At 42.9% G+C, this 19,073-nt stretch overlaps 1 protein-coding gene across 1 annotated transcript in view; it reads right to left on the bottom strand.

Moving 5' to 3' along the window:
• Positions 1–19,073, bottom strand: part of ANXA3 (annexin A3) — an 86,032-nt gene that overhangs the window by 51,746 nt on the left and 15,213 nt on the right. Inside the window, exons 3-5 of the mRNA XM_056568809.1 lie at positions 7,760–7,847; positions 6,519–6,613; positions 5,849–5,962 (exon numbers count right to left, since the gene is read on the bottom strand). Of these exons, the coding sequence (XP_056424784.1) occupies positions 5,849–5,962; positions 6,519–6,613; positions 7,760–7,847 (297 nt within the window). The remainder of the gene's footprint in view (positions 1–5,848; positions 5,963–6,518; positions 6,614–7,759; positions 7,848–19,073) is intronic.

Genomic DNA, 19,073 nt, shown 5'->3' with positions numbered 1-19,073 from the left:
ATGTCAGAGCCTCAAAGTACAGAGCTCTTTTTGTCCTCAATGCACAGAGCCCTACTTGTCCTGCCAACACTTACTGTATTTTGTCTCTGCACAGGCAATAGCTGCAGGCACAAGACTTTTTTTAACCCAAAATGTACACATTTTTAACCAATGCATATTAGGAATACATACACACACACACACACACACACACACATACATACATACATACATACATACATATATATATATATATATATATATTGTTTTATCTACATTATATTAAAAGTTTTTTCAAATGAAAGTGCCGCTCTTTTAATATTGCCATTATCAGGAGATAATCCATATTATGTACTTCACCTGTCAGTGGTTTTTACGATCAGGAGTCCTATAGAAAATTACTGGTGTAGTGGTCGAGTGGAGCTGCCGCTCTATTCACTTGTGGGACATGTAGGGTCCCAGCTGTTAGACCCCACTGATCATCTAGTTATTCCCTACCCACAAAATAGGGGATAACAACCTTGGGACAACCCCTTTAACCCCTTAAGAACCCAGCCAATTTTCACTGTAGGACCCGGCCAATTTTTCCACATCTGACCACTGTCACTTTAAACATTAATAACTCTGGGATGCTTTTACCTTTCATTCTGATTCAGAGATTGTTTTTCATGACATATTCTACTTTATGTTAGTGGTAAAAAAAATTGTCAATACTTGCATCATTTCTTGGTGAAAAGTTCCAAAATTTGCATTTTGCATTTTTTTTTTTTACTTTGAAGCTCTCTGCTTTTAAGGAAAATGAATATTCCAAATACATTATATATTGATTCACATATACAATATGTCTACTTTATGTTTCCATCATAAAGTTGACATGTTTTTACTTTTGGAAGACATCAGAGGGCTTCAAATTATAGCAGCAGTTTTCCAATTTTTCACAAAATCTTCAAAATCAAAATTTTTCAGGGACCAGTTCTGTTTTGAAGTGGATTTGAAGGGTCTTCATATTAGACATACCCCATATATGACCCTATTATAAAAACGGCACCCCTCAAAGTAAAGTATTCAAAAAGGTTTGTTAACCCTTTAGGTGTTTCACAGGAACAGCAGCAAATTGAAGGAGAAAATTCAAAATCTTCATTTTTTACACTGGCATGTTCTTGTAGACCCAGTTATTGAATTTTTATAAGGGATAAAAGGAGAGAAATCTTCCTAAAATGTGTAACCCAATTTCTCTTGAGTAAGAAAATACCTCATATGTGTATGTCAAGTGTTCGGCGGGCGCAGTAGAGGGCTCAGAAGGGAAAGAGCAACAGTGGGATTTTGGAGAGTGAGTTTTTCTGAAGTGGTTTTTGGGGGGCATGTCGCATTTAGGAAGCCCCTGTGGGGCCAGAACAGCAAACAGGTGTTTGACGACTTTTCTTTAAATTTGGATGTGTAAATGATTTTTTCTTTTTTCTTTCACTAAAAGGCTAGTTTTCCCTCAAATTTAAATTTTTTACAAGGGATAATAGGACCAAATCCCCTCAAAATTTGTAACCCCATCTCTTCTAAGTATGGAAATACCCCATGTATGGATGTCAAGTGCTCTGCTGGCGAACTACAATGCTCAGAAGAGAAGGAGTCACATTTGGCTTTTGAAAAGCAAATTTTTCTGAAATGGTTTTTGGAGGGCATGTCCCATTTAGGAAGCCCCTATTGTGCCAGGACAGCAAAAAAAACAAAAACAAAAAACAAACAAAAAAACACTTGGCATACTATTTTTGAAACTACACTCCTCAAGGCACGCAACAAGGGGTCCAGTGACCCTTAACACCCCACAGGTGTTTGACGACTTTTTGTTAAATTTGGAAGTGTAAATTATTTTTTTTTTCACTGAAGTGTTAGTTTTCCCTCAAATTTTGAATTTTTACAAGGGATAATAGGACAAAATGCCCCCCAAAATTTGTAACCCCATCTCTGAAACTACAATGTTCAGAAGAGAAGGAGCGCCATTGAGCTTTAGGAAAAAAAAAAAAAATGTTTGGAATGGAAGTCAGAGGCCATGTGCATTTACAAACTCCCCCATGCTGCCAGAACAGTGGACCCCCCCCCCACATGTGACCCTATTTTGGAAACTACACCCCTCACAGAATTTAATAAGGGGTTCATTGAGTATTTACACCCGACTGGCATCTGACAGATCTTTGGAACAGTGGGCTGTGCAAATGAAAAATTACTTTTCATTTTCACAGACCACTGTTCCAAAAATCTGTCAAGACACCTGTGGGGCGTAAATGCTCACTGTACCCCTTATTGCATTACAAGAGGGGTGTAATTTCCAAAATGGAGTCACATGGGGGGGGGGGGGTGTTTGGTTCCATTGTTCTGGCACTATGGGGGCTTTGTAAACACACGTGGCCTTCAATTCCAGACAAATTTTCTCTTCAAAAGCCCAATAGCGCTCCTTCTCTTCTGAGCATTGTAGTTTGCCAGGAGAGCACTTTACATCCACATATGGGGTATGTTCTTACTAAGAAATGGGGTTACAAATTTTGGGCGGCTTTTTTCCTATTTTCCTTGTGAAAATGAAAAATTTAGGGTAACACCAGCATTTTAGTGACAAAAGTTTTTTTTCTTTCATTTTCCATCCAACTTTGAAGAATTTTCATTAAACACCTGTGGAGTGTTAAGGCGCATTATACCTCTTGTTACGTTCCGTGAGGGGTGTAGTTTCCAAAGTGGGGTCACATGTGGTATTTCTTTTTTTGCGTTTATGTCAGAACCAAATGTACATAGTGCACCCTCACTCCTGAGCCTTGTTGTGCGCCCAAAGAGCATTTTACGCCCACAAATGGGGTATTTCCGTACTACGGAGAAATTGCGTTACAAATTTTGGGGGTCTTTTTTTTCCTTTTAACGCTTGTGAAAATAAAAAGTATGGGGCAACATAAAATTTTTTTTTTTTTTTTAACACTAACAATCTGGTGTAGCCCCCAACTTTTCATAAGGGGTAAAAGGAGAAAAAGCCCCCCAAAATTTGTAGTGCAATTTCTCCTGAGTACGGAAATACCCCATATGTGGCCCTAAACTGTTTCCTTAAAATACGACAGGGCTCTGAAGTGTCTCTCATGCGCATTTGAGGACTAAATTAGGGATTGCATAGGGGTGGACATCGGGGTATTCTATGCCAGTGATTCCCAAACAGGGTGCCTCCAGCTGTTGCTAAACTCCCAGCATGCCTGGACAGTCAGTGGCTGTCCGGAAATGCTGGGAGTTTTGTTTTGCAATAGCTGGAGGCTCCGTTTTGGAAACACTGCCATACAATACGTTTTTCATTTTTATTGCCGGGGGGGGTGTATATGTAGTGTTTTACTCTTTATTATGTGGTAGTGTATTGTAGTGTTTTTAGGGTACATTCGCACTGGCGGGTTACGAGTTACGATGAGTTCCCCGCTAGGACTTTGCGCTGCAGCAAAAAATTTGCCGCAACTCAAACTTCAAGCAGGAAACTTACTGTAAACCTGCCCGTGTGAATGTACCCTGTACATTTACATGGGGGGGGGGGGGAACCTCCAGCCGTTACAAAATTACAACTCCCAGCATGTACTGACAGACCGTGCATGCTGGGAGTTGTACTTTTGCAACAGCTGGAGGCACACTGGTTGGAAAACCTTCAGTTAGGTTCTGTTACCTAACTCAGTATTTTCCAACCAGTGTGTCTCCAGCTGTTGCAAAACTACAACTCCCAGCATGCCGAGACAGCTGTTTGCTGTTTGGGCATGCTGGGATTTGCTGTTTTGCAACATCTGGGAGGGCTACAGTATAGAGAACACTGCACAGTGATCTCCAAACTGTGGCCCTCCAGATGTTGCAAAACTACAAATCCCAGCATGCCCAGACAGCAAACTGCTGTGTGGGCATGCTAGGAGTTGTAGTTTTGCATGATCTAGAGCGCTACAGTTTGGAGTTCACTGTGCAGTGGTCTCTAAATTGTAGACCTCCAGCTGTTGCAAAACTACAACTCCCAGCATGCCCAAACAGCTTTCTGGGCATGCTGGTAGTTGTAGTTTTGCAACATCTGGAGGGCTACTGTTAAGAGACCACTGTATAGTGGTCTCAAACTGTAGCCCTCCAGATATTGCTAGGCAACTCACCGGCTTCCGTAGGATCCAGCCACATGACATCGCCGCCTGCCGATCACCGTCGCCTGCAGCCTCCGCAGATCGGTAAGTGACCTTCGGCGCCGGTCCCGGTCGGTTTCCCTGTCCTGCCCCACCTATTGCGGGTGGGCAGAATGGGGAAACTGAAAGTAACCCCCCCCCCCCCCCCCCCCCGATCTGCTATTGGTCGTCGCGTCTAAACGACCAATAGCAGGGATAAGGGGGGTGGCGCCCCTGCCACCTCAATCCTATCCCTTCAGGGGGATAGTCTGTGTCTTGGACAACCACAATCCCCCTTCTATTCCGGGTCACCATAGACCTGAAATCGCGCAAATCGCAAGTGTGAATTCACTTGCAATTTGTCGCGATCGCAGACATGGGGGGGGGGGGGGCTGATGACCCCCCCTGGGTGTTTGCACGGGATGCCTGCCGAATGATTTTAGTAGGCATCCCGGTCCGATCGCCGCCCGGCGGGGACCGGAATTCTGCATGACGTACGCGTACGTCATATGATTAAAATGATACCCTACTTATATAGGTTTGATTTTGTCATACTTCTGGAAAAAATCATAACTACATGCAGGAAAATTTATACGTTTAAAATTGTCATCTTCTGACCCCTATAACTTTTTTATTTTTCTGTGTATGGGGCGGTATAAGGGCTCATTTTTTTGCGCCGTGATCTGAAGTTTTTAACGGTACCATTTTTGCATTGATAGGACTTATTGATCTTTTTATTCATTTTTAAATGGTATAAAAAGTGACCAAAAATGCACTATTTTGGACTTTGGAATTTTTTTGCGCGCACGTCATTGACCGAGCGGTTTAATTAATATATTTTTATAATTCGGACATTTCCGCACGCGGTGATACCATATATGTTTATTTTTATTTACACTTTATCACCGGAGCAGGACCAAGGACATACCGGTACGTCCTTGAGGGGTTAAGTACCAGGGTGTCATGTCGTACGCTTACGTCAAGGGTACTTTATATTTTTATGGGAAAAGGGGGGTGATTCAAACTTTTAATAGGGGAGGAGTTAAATGATATTCACTCACTTTTTTTTTTTGCAGTGTTATAGCTCCCATAGGGACCTATAACACTGCACACACTGATCTTTATCATTGATCACTGGTTTCTCATAGGAAACCAGTGATCGATGATTCTGCTGCATGACTGCTCGTGCCTGGATCTCAGGCACTGAGCAGTCATTTGGCTATCGGACAGCGAGGAGGCAGGTAGGGGCCCTCCAGCTATCCTGTAAGCTGTTCGGGATGCCGCGATTTCGCCGCGGCTATCCCGAACAGCCCACTGAGTTAACCGGAAGCTTTCACTTTCGCTTTTAGCCGCGTGGCTCAGCTCTGAGCGTGTGGCTAAAGGGTTAATAGCGCACGGCACCGCTGCGCGCTATTAGCGGCAGGTCCCAGCTTCACTATGACGGCGGGCCCGCCTTGATATGATGCGGGGTTACCGTGTAACGTACCGGTACGTCCTTGGTCCTTAAGGGGTTAAGTACCAGGGTGTCATGACGTACGCTTACGTCAAGGGTACTTAAGAGGTTAAGCTTCATTCTGTAACACTATATACTTGACTAGGATAAGGAATGTTTACTGAGGAACTATAAAGATCGTGTCTTACCTCAAACTAAAACTACCTCTTCAATACAGTGTAATTCAAAAGTATCTACTATTAATCCAAGTGTTTGTTTCTTTTCTAGTACCTACCTTCATAGCCTTCTTCAGCTGTTTCGCATCAAATACAGCTGGAGGCAATATTAGAGAAACCATAAGATGTTCAAAGTTGCCCGACAGATCACCTTTCAAGTCATCCTTTAGTTCCTAGGTAAGAAACAAATGTGACAAGTTAGTGCTAGCAGTCTAGATCTATCATACAGTTCTACATATCAGGTTGTTCAGGTGTGGATATTTGGCTGCATGCTTTTTATATGATGCAGTGATTCACAGCAAATTTGTGAGTGTTCTTTCAGCACTTTTTTTTGACAGTTATAAAATCTGCACCATGTCAGACCTGTCCTACGTGTGCTCCACTGTTTTATTTGAGTCGCATAATTCATCTAACATTCAACATTTTATGACAGTGTCAGGACTCCTACAGTTTTTTCCTTATAGATAAATCTGCTCCAAAAAATAATTTGTAATTTTTTTTTTAACAAGATTTTTGCAATACATGTAAAATCTGCTTAAACTGTGGCCATTATAAAAACTGAACATTCATTTCCATGGGTATTACAGGGCTGATTAAAAAAAAAAAAAAAAAAAAAAAAAAAGGAGCATCCACATGCAATTAGACCCTGCAAGACATTTTCTCTATCAATCCCACCAATGCATGTTATCCTGGAAGACATAAAAGAAAAGGTAAGATGTCATACTTCACCTTCCCACATGCTGACAAATATTCTTTTGCAATAAGTTGTCTCTGTGAATTTGACCTTTGTGTAAGAACACTGATTAAGGAATCTTCATCAGTCCCTAGTAAATAGAGGCAAAAAATTTTTTCAAACAATTACAAAAAAAATAAATTAAAAAAAAATAAAAAAAAATATAAAAAAAAAAGAAGGGTATACAAAAAAAAAATAAAATAAAAGAAAGAAAACTGCAAAAAACTAAAACCACATTTACAAGCAGGATTGGGGGCATGGTTTGTAGGAGGGGCATGGAAGCAGTACCGACCCATTTCACCCACAGATGCGAATATTGTGGAGCAAGGTTGGGTTTAGCTGTGATGGAGATTATGGTTGTGGGGCGTGGTGTGTCTAGCAAACTGGACTGATGCACTCACCAGAAGGTTGCAGAGCGAAGCTTGTGGAGTAAGGTACCAGAAGTCCCTTAAACTTGCATGAGATTTTAGACAAAAAACAAGCAACTAGGGGTGGGTAAGGGTTAATTTAGTTTTATAGAAATATTCAGCAATTTGGAAGTGATGCTGGAACATTCATGCATTTTATATTTATAGATATTATAAAATGCTTTCACTGCACACAGAGATGGGATGAGCCCAAAGACGTGCTGCTGTGAGCTGTAGTAGCCTTATTTGACAGACTGACTACTTTAAAGGCACAGTTTGTTATGGTTTCTATTTGATCTCACTATCTGGATTGTTTATCTTGTCTCTATTTGGGGCCCTTACGATTTGACATTCCTGATGAACTGTGGCTTGATACACTACAGGGACACATGTTGGTTTTTTGAGTAGTTGCTATCAATATCATATATGAAACATGTCTAGGAATATTCTTTATATCCGCCAGTTAATAATAATTGATTAATTTGAAGGTTACCTTAAGAATGTCATATGTTGGATTTGTCTCCAGTTTTTTTTCTTTATTTTGTTTCGGATTGCAAGGATTGTGATAAGGGACCCTAGTTAGGTTCCACAGCGGGGCTGTCCTTATCAAAACAGGCAGGATTTAGCCCTGACTAGGATGTGACTATAGGAAGAATGTTTTTTCTCTTTTTCACCTATCCAATCTTTTGCTAGGCTTGTTATATAGGAACATTTATTTATGAATGGCTATTTTTGGACATTCTGATTTCTAATGATCATTGTATGTATTTATGGAATAAAGTATAAGTTAAAGTTTTGCACAGCATACAGAGAAAAATATATATACTCACCAAGGCCCTTGATTGCTTTCCTTACTGCATCAGCATCTTTACCTGCATTAAAACCTGGGAAGTCCTTCACAGTTCCTCTGTTACCAGCCTGTTAACATATAAACACAAATCACTCTTTACTAGATTTATTTTCACGGATTAGAGGCAGATACTAAAACATGTTCTGTTTTCCAATCCGTTTTACATTCTGATTGTAATTTATTTATTTCATTTTAATGCATTATAAGGGCAGGCATATTGTCTGAGCTGTTTTTAACAGCACTTAATATTCTTTGCATCAATCCTCACAGGCATAGGCACAACAGTATAGCCCAGACATTATTGACTACAATGAGTTTTCTGGGCATGCTCGGTGACCTGTGCATAGGACATTCATCATTCAAGTGGGTGTGCTGGGCTGAGAACTAAAGCTATTGTGAATGGTAGTAGATCCTGGAGTATCTGTCTACTGCTGTCTCCTGTAAGGTTCCATTCACACAACTGTATCTCGATACACTCAATGCAGAAAATCCGCTGCTAATTAAAGCATCAACTTGCAGCGAACTTACAAAAACGGTTAACCGGCTGCAAGCTACGATTATGTGAACGTTCACTTACTGTAATATTGTCAAAGATTATAAGGGCAATGCTTTATACTGAACAAGAACTGTCAGCATAATATTAGGCCTAGTAGCCATAATGAAAACTGCAAGATTTAAAAGGATTATTTTGTAATGTAGATAGTGGACAAATGAGAAAACCACCACAAAATTCTGTAGAAAACGGTTTAATGGGGAACTAACAGCATCACCCACACTAACCTGCTGGCATTCCCTAATAATGCAGAAAGTAACTCCCAAGGGGAGGAAATCAGCATTACTTAATAATGCCGGTAACGTTTTCTCTCTACATTGTGCTGTTCTAGGACCTGTATCTAAAAATACATATATGCGAGTGAGTGCTTCACTCATCTGGCTGGTCCCTTATGGACCCCCTCAAAAAAATAAAATATATATCTTCATATATCTTTCCCCAGGAACACCACTGCACATGCATCGTTTCCACAACACACCCAGAAGCCAAGAGGCTTCAGAGCCATGGCCATCTTTGACAAAGTACGTTGTGTGTGTTGAAGTAAAAAAAGGCCGCATTTCTGAAGCTGCTTCGCTCTTCTCTTCTGGGTGTACAGGGTGGGCCATTTATATGGATAGACCATAATAAAATGGGAATGGTTGGTGATATTAACTTCCTGTTTGTGGCACATTAGTATATGTGAGGGGGGAAACTTTTCAAGATGGGTGGTGACCATTTTGAATCCAACTTTTTTCAATAGGAAGAGGGTCATGTGACACATCAAACTTATTGGGAATTTCACAAGAAAAAAAACATTGATGTGCTTTGTTTTAACGTAACTTTATTCTTTCATGAGTTATTTACAAGTTTCTCTGTTTACAGTCATTGACATGTCGTCGAGGTTAACACGTGAGGAGTGGATAGAAATTGTGTTGATGTCTGGTGAACGCAGTAACCGGGTCATTGCAGCAGATTTCAATGCAAGACACCCTATGAGACCACCCATCTCCCATGCTACAGTTAGCCAACTGCTTACTAAGTTTCGTGAAACTGGTTCAGTGTTGGATTTGCCAAAATGTGGACGCATGAAATCTGTCACTAATGAAGAAACATCAGTGGCTGTCCTAGCTTCATTCAGCAAGAGCCCACAGCGTAGCACTCGCCATGTGTCACTGGAGAGTGGCATTAGTCAAACATCCCTTCGGCGGCTATTAGCTACTCACAAATGGCACTATTTTACATATTTAGGTACATCTCCAGAACAAAATGAAAAAAAGACTCCCGCGATCAGAGTCAACCACACTCTAAGGCAGTACCAGCACGTTCCTGTGCGTTATCCTGCTGTCAGTTTAATTTTACATAAAAACTTGATTTAAATAAGAGGTCATTTTCTGATGACCTGTTCCCTTTAAGTATGCAAATTTTTTTCAAAATGACTGGCCGTTCACAAATGCAAACTGTAATTTGTTCCTACTTTGCTCTGAACTTGACTTCATGTTTTAGCGCTTACTGTACTGAAACAATAGAAAAGCTCTCCATAAACACGTAGCAGAAAATGCTATTACTCCTTTCACAAAAGATTTCCACTGCTGGCCTTTCACATTCCAGGCTCTTCTACTTCCCCCACTAAAGGCTATGCAGTCAGACCATAGATGTGTGAAAGTTTTATATGCTGTCTAACATTCCTGATTCATGTGCATTGTTGTTGCTATATAATAGTCCAACTATTTCACAATATCAGAGTGACAAGTCCTCTTCTGGTCTGCTCAAAGGAAATGGCAGAACAAATATTTGCACATGGTAATATCCTGACTGCAGTAGGTGCCATATAGCAAGGCTCTGTACAGTGAAGACAGGAATTCATCGAAAATTTTATCATGCACAGAATCTTAGGAATGCTTCAAGTTTATATATATGTCAATATACGTAATACAAATGTTGGGGTGCTTGCCGCTACCAGAGATGGCCACATAGTCCCTGAGCTCCGCACCTCGTGGCCTAAAATCTGCTCAATTAGCTTTCCTCTGCCCTCTTCCTCATGCCCAGAGGAACTTGACGCCGCAAGAAGATCCCATTGCCAGGACTTACCCCCCAAACTCCGTCTGGAGGGATCGTACGGTACCTCCGCATGCCCTCCTCATCTGCTCTGGCCTCCCCGCTTGCCTTCCCGGTCTCTGTGCGCAGGCTGCGATCCCGCTCAGTGGGAGCTATGGCTGCTGCGCACGGATCTGCGCATAGCCCCGACGGCTGGAACGGACCCCCCGGAGCCCGGCTTGGCTGCCCTGCTGATCTCCCAGGACTTTGGGTAAGCTCTGGACCCCCGCCTGTTCCTCCTCGTCTCCCGCTGTGGCTGTAGTGGAGGAGTTGCCAGCCCAACTGCTGCAGGCCCCTGTTCTCTGTCCCACTGCTGCTTGTGTCCTCTCTGCAGGAGGTGAAGCTACAGACTGTACCCTGGGGGACTTGGCCTCTGGCCCCAAATTGGTCCCTGCACCGGACTTTTCATCAGCTAACCGGGGGTCCTCGGTGCTGGGGGGGGGGGTCTCTCCTGCCCCGATAACCCCCCCAGCCATAAGTCGCTCGCCTGTGACCTCTCCCTCAAAGCCTACTGCTCCAACTGTCCTCTCTCCTGAGGTGGGTGATTGGTCCTGCAGGTGCAAATATCCACGCTCTTTCGTCGGCTAATTCGCTCGGCCGCGCTGTTTGACCTATGGCGCATTAATCACCACTCTGACCGTTCTTTTTCTTTTTACTCCCACCCCTATAAACTCCACACTCTTGATTATTTTTTCGGAAACCTTCCAATGGTGCACATGCACACCTCTGCTTCCTTGGAGCCCATCTCCTGGTCAGTCCATAGTCCTATCCTTGTTTCTTTCTCTCCGTTCTCCACCGCTGTCATTGGCGCCTTAATTTCTCTCTACTTAAGTCCCTTCCTTCCCAGGATTTGATCCTCAAAAACATTAATGATTATTTTGCCACCAAAGAGGGCTCTCTCTCTTCCCAGGCTATCCTGTAGGAGGCCCATAAGGCTGTGGTCAGAGGTCATTGCATTGCTTTGAGCTCCAGACTGAAAAGTGATGGTTTGGCCCGCTCCTGGGAACTCTGGGTTTTAATCTCTGATCTGGAGGCTCGCCTTCAGACTGTTCCTTCCCTCCCGATCCTACAGCACTTGGTGGCTGCGAGGTCCCAGTTGGATGACCTGGCCCTTCATAAAGTGGAGCGGCAATTACTCTATGCTAAGCAGCGCTTTTACGAAAAAGGTAACAAAGCTCACACTATGCTGGCAAGGCGCCTTCGGGATCGGGCAGCTTCACAAACACCCTTGACCCTGAGGGACTCAACAGGGACTCTTCAATATCACTCCAATTCTATTGCTCGTCTTTTTCTGGACTATTATTCTAAACTGCACTCCCTTCCCTCTTAACTACCCTCGGACCCAGAGGAGTGTGCTGCTACCCTTGACTCCTTCCTCTCTAGGTGTAGCCTTCCGGTTCTCTCGGCTGGTGATCGGGAGGTCCTGAATGCCCCTATTACCCTTGAAGAGCTCGAGGAAGTTCTTAAGTCCCTCCCGGCGGGTCGCTCTCCAGGACCTGACGGCTTAACATACCTGTACTATAAAACTTACTCTCCTATCATTTTACCCAGGCTGGTTTCTTTGTTGAACTCTTTTCTGAGTGGAGAGGGTGTTCCGCAGTCCTTTCTACACTCTCTTATTACACTGATCCCAAAGCCTGGAAAGGACCCCCCATGATTGCTCCAGTTGAAGGCCCAAAGCCCTCTTGAATTCAGATCTGAAGTTGTTCTCTAAAGTATTGGCGACTCGCCTATGCGTTTTTTCGCCTATCCTTATACACAAAGACCAGGTGGGGTTTATCCCCAATCGCCAGGGAGGTGATAATACGAGAAGGGTTCTGGATCTGATTGACGTGGTTAATCGGGGGTCCAGACAGGCATTGTTATTAAGTTTAGATGCTGAAAAGGCGTTTGATAGGTTGGGTTGGCAGTTTAGGTTTGCTGCCCTCCAGAAATTTGGGATCTCTGGTAACTTCCTTACAGCACTGCAGGGCCTATACTCCTCTCCTACTGCTTTGCTTAAACTTCCCGATGCCTCCTCTTCGCCTTTTCCACTTTATAATGGTACTAGGCAGGGATGTCCGTTGTCCCCCCTAATTTTTGCTTTATGTATTGAACCGCTTGCAGCCTTGATCCGGGGGGACCTGGACGTCTCTGGTGGGGCTATTAGAGATGAGCGAACTTACAGTAAATTCGATTCGTCACGAACTTCTCGGCTCGGCAGTTGATGACTTATCCTGCGTAAATGAGTTCAGCCTTCAGGTGCTCCGGTGAGCTGGAAAAGGTGGATACAGTCCTAGGAAAGAGTCTCCTAGGACTGTATCCACCTTTTCCAGCCCACGGGAGCACCTGAAAGGTGAACTAATTACTAATTTATGCAGGAAAAGTCATTAACTGCCGAGCCGAGAAGTTTGTGACAAATCGAATTTACTGTAAGTTCGCTCATCTCTAGTGGCTATCCACGATAAGGAATTTAAGATCTGTCTTTTTTGCTGATGACGTCTTACTTACTCTCACTAACCCCCTAATATCTCTGCCTTCCCTTTATAAACTTCATGCTTCTGGTCAGGTTTCCGGATACAAGGTCAACCTTTCTAAATCTGAGGCAATGCCTCTCAAACTGTCTCCTCCTGTGGCTTCCCTCCTGAGATCTAACTATTCCTTTCGTTGGTATCAGTCCACTATTAAGTATTTGGGGGGCTCTCTTCCTCCTACCTATGCCTCTCTATACTCTTAACTTTCCTCCCCTATTCTGTGAGCTGCATGCTTTAATGGAAAAGTGGCATTCTCAATGTATATCTTTTTTCGGACACATTGTGGCGGTTATGACTATTCTCTCAAAATTACTCTATTATTTTGAATCACTGCCGGTAAAAGTTCCCTCTTGCAGTACTGCGCTCTTTTCAATCGGCTATTTTTCGATTTATTTGGGAAGCTAAACGACACAGGTTGCCTATGTCAGTTATGATGGCGAACCGACATCATGGGAAGCTTGGGGTCCCGGAAGTGACAAAGTATTATTAGGAGGCTCATCTGCGACACTTGGCGTCCTGGTCCACCTACCATGCATACAGCAAGTGGATGGAGGTGGAAAAATTATGGCTAGCCCCGACCCACCCAAACTCTCTCCTATGGACCTATCCCCTCCTGTCCCCAACTGGTTCCCTCCTTGGCCCCATGTCCTTTACTCACTATATGTGGATTTACTGTTCTAGGCGGTTTAGACTTCTTTTTTCTCTCCCCTATGGTCCTTTCTCACTCAGACTCCAACTCCCCCCCCCCCCCAGTGTAACCTCCTGTATGGTCCTGGGCCGATGTGGTTGACTTTGTGTCCTGTTCCCTCCTGCCCTTTGACCAATTGGTTTCCCGCTGGGCTCTCCCCTCCTCTGAATTGACTCGCTATGTGCAGCTTTGTCACTACCTGTCCTCAACTCGGGGCTCTCTGAGTGTATCTCTACCTACCTGCTTTGAGAGGCTGTGCAGGAGCAGGCCCCAGACGAGGAGACTCTCTAGTATCTACTCTCTCTTGATCTCCACCCCAGACGACACTAATCCTTCGCACAGATATATGGCCTATTGGGAAACGGCCCCTTCGGACACCTATCACCATTTCTCAGTGGAGGGTGATCTGGGATCAGGCCTTTAGGGCTTCGATTTGTACAGCTCATAAGGAAACACAATATAAAATGCTAATGGGGTGGTATCACACTCCGTCCCTGCTGAATAGATTGAACTCTGACATTCCCCCCCCAGTGCTGGAGATGCGGGGTTGGTTTGGGTGACACCTTCCATATATTCTGGTCCTGCCCGCACATAGTGCCATATTGGTGTATGGTTCAACGTCTGGTCCGGGAGGTGTTGGGGGTGATAGTCCCGTTGGATCCACTGGTCTTTCTCCTGCACTTGTCTATCAGAACTTTAGCTAAGAAACCACTCAAGTTGTTCCTCTATATCAGTTTGGCTGCTAAGACGCTTATCGCTAAATATTGGAAGCAAACTCTACCCCCGTCAGAGGATGATTTAGTAGCTAGGATTCGGTCTCTAGAGTCTCTCGCGGCCTCTTTGAACAATAATGTCCCAGTCTCTCTCAGTGTGGGATCCCTGGGATAGATTCACTGAGGTAACCCCCTTAGTTCCTGACCTTTTCTTATGGTGACTCAGCTGTGCTTACTCCTCTTTTTTCTCCCTCTTTTCATTGTCTTGTCTTCCCTTTCCTGGATGTGGTCTGTTGGTACTGTGTTTGTTACTCCCCATCCCCACTCCCTTCCTTTTTCTTATTTTGGTTCTACATGGCGTGGCTGAGGTTAGAACCTCCTAGCCCCTGTGTCTTAACTGTTCATACTTAGTTTTCCGATATTGTGTATTTTATGTGCTTTGTTTCATGTCGCTGACTAGAACTGCAGGGTCTTATTCCCTCCTGCTTATGTTGTTGTTTGTGTTATTACTGAAAAACTTTGAAGTAAAAAAAAAAATGCTACAAGACTACTGAAAACACCACCCCTCTAGGACGTTTATCTTTAGTGTTGGTTGTGTGTCCACATTTAGGCTAGGTTCAGACTACGGAATCTCCGGGCAGAAAATTTCCGCCCGGAGATTCCGAGTGTGGCCAACGCTGACTGAATCGGCGCTAGGACCGCGCGGACTCTGCAGTCTCCAATAGATTGCAATGTGTTCCGCGCAGATTTCCGCCTGAAGAAAGAGCAACGCCTTTCTTTAGGCGGAAATTTCCAAGCGGATTTTCCGTTCACAAATTCCACTTCACAAATTCCGAAGTGTGAATTTGTGAACGGAAAACCATTCACTACACTATACATTTTAGTAAGTGGAATTTCCGCCTGCAATTTCGCTTTGAAATTCCGTAGTCTGATCCTAGCCTTATTACTGCTGCTCTTCTAGAGCAAAGTTTATTTAAAGGGTGCCAGAAAGTTAAACATATTTGTAAATTACTTCTATTAAAAATTCTTAATCCTTCCAGTACTTATCAGCTGCTGTATACTACAGTGGAAGGTGTGTAGTTATTTTCTGTCTAACCACAGTGCTCTCTGCTGACACCTCTGTACATGTCAGGAACTGTCCAGAGCAGGAGAGGTTTGCTATGGGGGATTTGCTCCTACTGTGGACATTTGCCCAGATTTATCCAACTAACAAAAAATTGAATGATTTTCCCACAACAGCCAATCACAGGGCAGGTTTCACTTTACCAGAGAGCTTGTTAGCTGAGCTGTGATTGGTTGTTGTGGAAAAATCTCTCCACTTTTTCTCTCAGTTTGATAAATCTGGGGCATTGTGTTTCTGAAAACAAAAGCAGAGGATTTGGAAAACTGGCGTCGCCGCGTTAATGTACGCAGAGTTGGGATGCTTGAATAAGTTGAGGGCTGTAACCCTACTGACCACATAGAAGTCTGGTTGAAATATTTACTTCTCTGTATGCCATTGAATGGGCATATCGGGTAATGATTCGTCCTCTGTCACCAGGTGTATATGCTGGTCAAATTACTACAATTTTGTGCCATCATTCTACATCTGGCTAAAAAAACAACAGCCATTTACCCAGAATGGATATACTAAGTCCCCAAATTACTCGTCTGAGGTACAGAACAAAAAAAAAAAAAAAAAAATATTTAAGGGCAGAGTTTGTGGATGTGAAATGGAAGCCACAAGCACTCATTCAATATTCCAAGTTCCTAGAGCCTTTTAAGTTACTCTTAAAAGGGGTTCTCCGGTGGAACAATTTTTTTTATATGAACTGGCTCCAGAGAGTTAGATTTGTAAAATTACTTCTATATAAAAATCTTAACCCTTCCAGTACTTAGCTGCTGTATGCTCCAGTGGAAGTGGAGTTCTTTTCTGTCTGACCACAGTACTCTGTGCAGTTCCCGAGACAAGCAGGGATATGAAGCAGAGAGTAGAAGAGGTTTGCTAAGGGGATTTGCTTATACTCTTGACAGTTCCTGAGATAGGTGTCAGAGAGCACTTAGAACGGAACAACTCAACTTCAGCAGCTCATAAGTACTGAAAGGATTAAGATTTTTTTAAATAGAAGGAATTTACAAGTCTGTTTAACTTTCTCTGTGGGTAAAGTGTTGAGTAAAAGCAAGTCTATGATGGGGGGGGGGGGGGGGGGGTTGTACATTTATGCCACTATGGAGCAAATTAGCCTTTCCCGAATTCTTTTCATTGGAGGAGAATTATGCATTTTGGGAACATGGGTATTGTTCAGTTCGGCAAATTGTACTCTAGTAGGGGGGGGGGGGGGAACGACTCATGACTAATATGCTGTGTACTCTTTACGGTTACATGCAACTTCGTCATGCTGCTAAGGTGCATGGCAGATTAAGGTTGCTAGTTGTCCATTATTTCTCAGAGTCGGTTATTATGTCTTTGGACTAGGATGGATTTATTGCCTGCTTTTATAATAAACTCCTGCATAAGTACCATATGAAGTATCCCCTTACAGTTTTGGAGAAATGTTACTTGCGGTTACTCTGACTTCAGTGGTTTGGCCTTATAGGACTCGGAAACCACTATCTTATAGTCTGTTGCTCTCACTTTTTAAAGCTGTCCGGTTGTCACATTTTTCTACTTCACAGGGTTGGCTTGGCTTGTGCCAAGACTCCTTGTGTCCCCAGTGTGGGCATGCAGATGCTACTTTACTACACAATTTCGGATGGCCCATTTCTTCCATTTAGGCAGGAGGAATTATGCATTGGATATGCTACTCTGTTACCACTAGCTTTTAAATGTTGTATAATGGGCCTTATTGGCTGTATTTAGGAATCAGTTGGACCGGAGTCTGGGATCTTAAAGAGGTATTCAGGCCTTAGACATCACTTATCCAAAAGGATAGAGGAAAATATGTCATCGCAGGGGTCCCGTCACTGGGACCCCCGCGATCTCTGTGCAGCCCCCCGGCATTCTGCAGCCCCCCTTGAGAGGGGAATTTACAAAAAGCTACCGTCTAGAAGGCTCGAAGTCCTAATGTGTGCCGTTAACTTCGACACCAACTTCTCTAGTATACAGCAGCTGAATTTTTCTTATTGGCTACTACTTTAACCTGAATTGCTGTCAGAGGTCTAAAGGTTATGGGAGAGCCAGAGATACACGAGCGCTATGTATCTCCAGCTATCCCATAGGCGTGTCAACCATCGCCACTTCTTGCAGGAGGATAGCCAATGTTCCGTACAAAAATCTTCGGAACATCGGGGCGCCGGACAGCAGATTGCAGGGGTCCCAGCAGTTCGACCCCCTGCGATCAGACACTTATCCTCTATATAGGTGATAACAACAAAAGTACTTACCTTTTTTACATGTACTTAGGCTGGTATAACTAATGCAGCCTACATAAGATAGGAGGGGCAGAGGTGAGCCAAAATTTGCATGATTTTCTTACATTCTACTAAACAAATTAGTCCAAAACTTGGGACCAGTCCATGGAGAGCACACCCACTTTTGAAGCTTGGTAAATAACTAAAAGCAAATTTACACATCATGATTTGTGACCTTCACTTTACACCTAAACTGGCGTAAACTACTTCATAAACATGGGCCACTGTGTCTGAATACTAAAATGCCAACACAGAAAAATGGTTAATATATTTCTAATAATATAGGCTAACTGGTTATATGTAGTATATGTCTAGTACATATAACTAAGTAAAAAAAAGTGGCATAATCACTGGTTTGTCTTATAATAAAAATCAGAATTACTAAAACCACAATGAATACAAGAGCCAAAATAAGCAAAGGAGGAGACCAAGATCCGGGATGGTTTTTATGAGACTGCACTTTAACCCCTTCATGACCCAGCTAGTTTTAGCCTTCATGACCCAGTCCGTTCTTTCAAATCTGACATGAGTCTCTTTAACCTCTTAAGGACCCAGCCATTTTACACCTTAGGACCCGGCCATTTTTTGAACATCTGACCACTGTCACTTTAAACATTAATACCCCGGAATGCTTTTAGTTATCAATCTGATTCCGAGATTGTTTTTTCGTGACATATTCTACTTTAACATAGTGGTAAAAAAAAAAATTGTAACTTGCATCCTTTCTTGGTGAAAAATTTGAAAATTTTATGAAAAATTTGAAAATTTTGCTTTTTTCTAACTTTGAAGCTCTCTGTTTGTAAGGAAAATGGATATTCAAAATATTTTTATTGTTTTTTCACATATACAATATGTCTACTTTATGTTTGCATCATAAAATTGACAAGTTTTTACTTTTGGAGGACACCAGAGGGCTTCAAAGTTCAGCAGCAATTTTCCAATTTTTCACAAAATTTCCAAACTCACTATTTTTCAGGGACCAGTTCAGGTTTGAAGTGGATTTGAAGGGTCTTCATCTTAGAAATACCCCACAAATGACCCCATTAGAAAAACTGCACCCCCTAAAGTATACAAAATGATGTTCGGTCAGCCTTTTAACCCTTTAGGTGTTTCACAGGAATAGCAGGAAAGTGAAGGAGAAAATTCACAATCTTCATTTTTTACACTCGCATGCTCTTGTAGACCCAATTTTTGAATTTTTACGAGGGGTAAAAGGAGAAAATGTATACTTATATTTGTAGCCCAATTTCTCTCGAGTAAGCACATACCTCATACGTCTATGTAAAGTGTTCGGTGGGTGCAGTAGAGGGCTCAGAACCGAAGGAGTGACAAGGGGATTTTGGAGAGTACGTTTTTCTGAAATG

The sequence above is a fragment of the Hyla sarda genome, chromosome 1, assembly GCF_029499605.1.
Source record: "Hyla sarda isolate aHylSar1 chromosome 1, aHylSar1.hap1, whole genome shotgun sequence".
Classification (NCBI taxonomy): Eukaryota; Metazoa; Chordata; class Amphibia; order Anura; family Hylidae; genus Hyla; species Hyla sarda.
The sequence above is the reverse complement of the archived record's forward strand: the minus strand, read 5'-3'. Positions and strand labels throughout refer to the sequence as shown.